Source organism: Durotheca rogersii (genome assembly GCF_024521655.1).
Source record: "Durotheca rogersii strain YMJ 92031201 chromosome Unknown GGS23scaffold_25, whole genome shotgun sequence".
In the NCBI taxonomy this organism is placed as follows: Eukaryota; Fungi; Ascomycota; class Sordariomycetes; order Xylariales; family Xylariaceae; genus Durotheca; species Durotheca rogersii.
The window spans coordinates 334,445-337,081 of NW_026251256.1; the positions used below are offsets into that span (position 1 = coordinate 334,445).

The following is a 2,637-nucleotide window of genomic DNA, read 5'->3' on the forward strand; positions in this document are numbered from 1 at the left end:
TTGGCATCAGCCGCGAGCAACGATCACGGCCGGAATATGAACAGTGCCGGCATGTATATATTTATTACCTTATCGCCATGCTACCGACTTACGGCCCAGAAACACGCCCCAAGACCTCCCGCGCGTCCTCCGACATGCGGCAGACGAAAAGGATCGGGCCTATTACCTCGCGCCCTTTGGGTGCGCGCGGCCATGTATGGCATGATATACGCTAGTATTGGTCTTCCCGGCATTTGACGGCAGCCCCTCTCTCCTCTTCCCGATGTCCGGATATCGCCGTCATCTTCGTCTTCCTCCTCCTCCTCCTCATCACCGTCTTCAAAGTACTTTGGTATTCAACTCCTTTCTTCGCCTCTAGTCCTCAGAGGGACGCCTATATTATAGCCTCTTTTATTTCTGAGGCGGCAACAGTACACACAATCGTAGTATTCATCTTCTCAATCTATCTACCAACCGACAGATACTCACCTACCCAGGGTAGACCTACACACAGGCACGCACGGGGGACAGATCAAGTAGAGACAAATCTACGAGTAAAAAATGGCAGCAGCAAACCCGGGAGCGGCGGCAGCAGTCGTTGTCCCCGAAGCGCTCCGGGGCGTCAAGGCGCTCACCTTCGACGTCTTCGGCACCGTCGTCGACTGGAGGAGTTCCGTCGAGGCGGAGCTCGCGCAGCGCGCGGCGGAGAAACTCGCCTTGCCGGCCTCGGCCTCGCTGCCGGCCGCGGCGGGGGCGCGCTTAGCCGCCATGACCAGCGGCGACTGGGCGGCGTTTGCGCAGGAGTGGCGCGAGAGCTATTACGCCTTCACGCGAGGCTTCGTGCCGGGGTCGTCGTCGGCGTGGAAAGACGTCGACGAACACCACCTCGAGTCGCTGCTCGCGCTGCTCGACGCGCGCGGGCTTGCCGATGTCTTCAGCGAGGACGAGGCGCGCGAGCTGAGCCGAGCCTGGCACCGCCTGCGCCCGTGGCCCGACGCGGTCCCGGGCCTGCGCCGCCTCGGTGCCGCCCGCTTCGTCACCGCGACGCTGTCCAACGCGAACCGCGAGCTGCTGAGCGACCTCGACGCGTACGCCGGCGGCGGCGGGCTCGGCTTCGCGCGCATCCTGTCGGCGGCCGACTTCACCGCGTACAAGCCGCACCCGCGCACGTACCTCGGGGCCGCGGCCGCGCTCGGCCTGCGGCCCGACGAGGTCGCCATGGTGGCCGCGCACCTCGGCGACCTCGCGGGTGCGCGCGCCTGCGGCCTTCGCACCATCTACGTCGAGAGACCGGGCGAGGAGGCGTGGGACCCCGCTGAGGAGCGGTACGTAGAGGCACGTCGCTGGGTCGACTTGTGGGTCGCCGAGCAGGAAGGCGGCTTTCTCGAGGTTGCGAGAAGGCTCGGCATTGCCGACGAGACGAGCAGACCAGGCGAGGTAGAATGAGCGAGCAAGTGAAGAAGCATGCTCGGGGAGGGGTGTAGGGAGGGGAGCGCTGCTTGCCAGGTTTAGGGGCTTAGAACCGGGGCCGCCGAGGACGTTCGAAGGATTACATCGCTGGCCGCAGTTTGTCCGTGGTATGTCGGTGGCCAGCGTTCGAATGACAAGTGACAAGTTAGACTCCGAGGAGAGCGCGGGCATGCGAATTCGAGGCTGAAAGAAAACCCTCTCCCCCCCCCCCCCCCAAAAAAAAACACCTCACATAATCTCCTCCTGACGGGACCCTGTGGGATCGCGGGGGTGTCTGGGCGATATGTTGTTTACTCCGCAGCCGTCTTAGCTCCCATGTATTATGTCGCGCGAGGTCTCAAGCCCACGTTTATTATGCAGCGGTAGTGAGGGCGATGAGAAAAGTCGAAACTAGCGGTGATGCCGCTCACTAAAAGTCCCCGGCATGTCTGCTTGCGGTAAGTCGGGGTTCCGAAGAGGCCACGTGCATACACCACATTATGTGGATGGAATCGCAAAGCTGCAGATGTTCTCTTCGGGGACACTGAGCTGTGTGACGAATGCATGTGTATCGTAGGTATGTGTGTGCGTGTACATTGAGCTCTATATGTATTAGTCCTAGCCGTGGTTGCGGCGTCTCCGGGAGGGTCCTCAGGAAGGACAAGTGAGCGCCTCGACCGAAACTCAAGGGCTAGACGCGTCCCGAGTAGGTAGGTAGGTAAGTCGAGGGTTAGATGGAGCGATCGCGGTTTGGGAGCACAGTGAAGAATCGGCATGCAAGGGCTACGACTGGAGGCTCCCCCCCACCCTCGTCGGTTGGGATCGAGCAAGCAACCCGTCGCGTATCTGAGGAAGCATCACGAATACCAACATGAGCCTAATACGAACTGCCGGCGGCGACGGGGCGTCCAAAGACGGGCGATACCCGTCCAAGTTGGCGACAATTGGACAGCATCTCAAGTTACCCAGGCTGACCGTCTGCTTCTGGTCATACCTCGTAATCTATCTACCCACAAACCCGCCACAACGATGCGACTCGAGATGGATTTAGCGGTAGTCCGGGCTTGGTAGGTGGGTGTTGCATCGAGGGGGGGGGGGGCAAGCGCCGCTGGTCCCGATGGCGAGGGACTACGGTGTCCCTCGCATCATCGACGCACTACTCATTGAAGAAGGTCATCCATCATTTACGGGGGCTTTCTTCTTCCTCGG

The 2,637-nt window shown here is 61.1% G+C and overlaps 1 protein-coding gene across 1 annotated transcript; it reads left to right on the forward strand.

The window, feature by feature from the left end:
- Positions 1 to 348: 348 nt before the first annotated feature.
- On the forward strand, positions 349 to 1,597 carry GGS23DRAFT_241817 (haloacid dehalogenase). Its single transcript, XM_051512176.1, has 2 exons — positions 349 to 422; positions 482 to 1,597. The coding sequence occupies exon 2, from the start codon at positions 541 to 543 to the stop codon at positions 1,423 to 1,425; it is 885 nt and encodes a 294-aa protein (XP_051368970.1). The 5' UTR covers positions 349 to 422; positions 482 to 540; the 3' UTR covers positions 1,426 to 1,597.
- Positions 1,598 to 2,637: the final 1,040 nt, after the last annotated feature.

What these genes read in the sequence shown, in the direction of transcription:
- GGS23DRAFT_241817 (XM_051512176.1), top strand. Translation starts at nt 541, where the DNA reads ATGGCAGCAGCAAACCCGGGAGCGGCGGCAGCAGTCGTTGTCCCCGAA.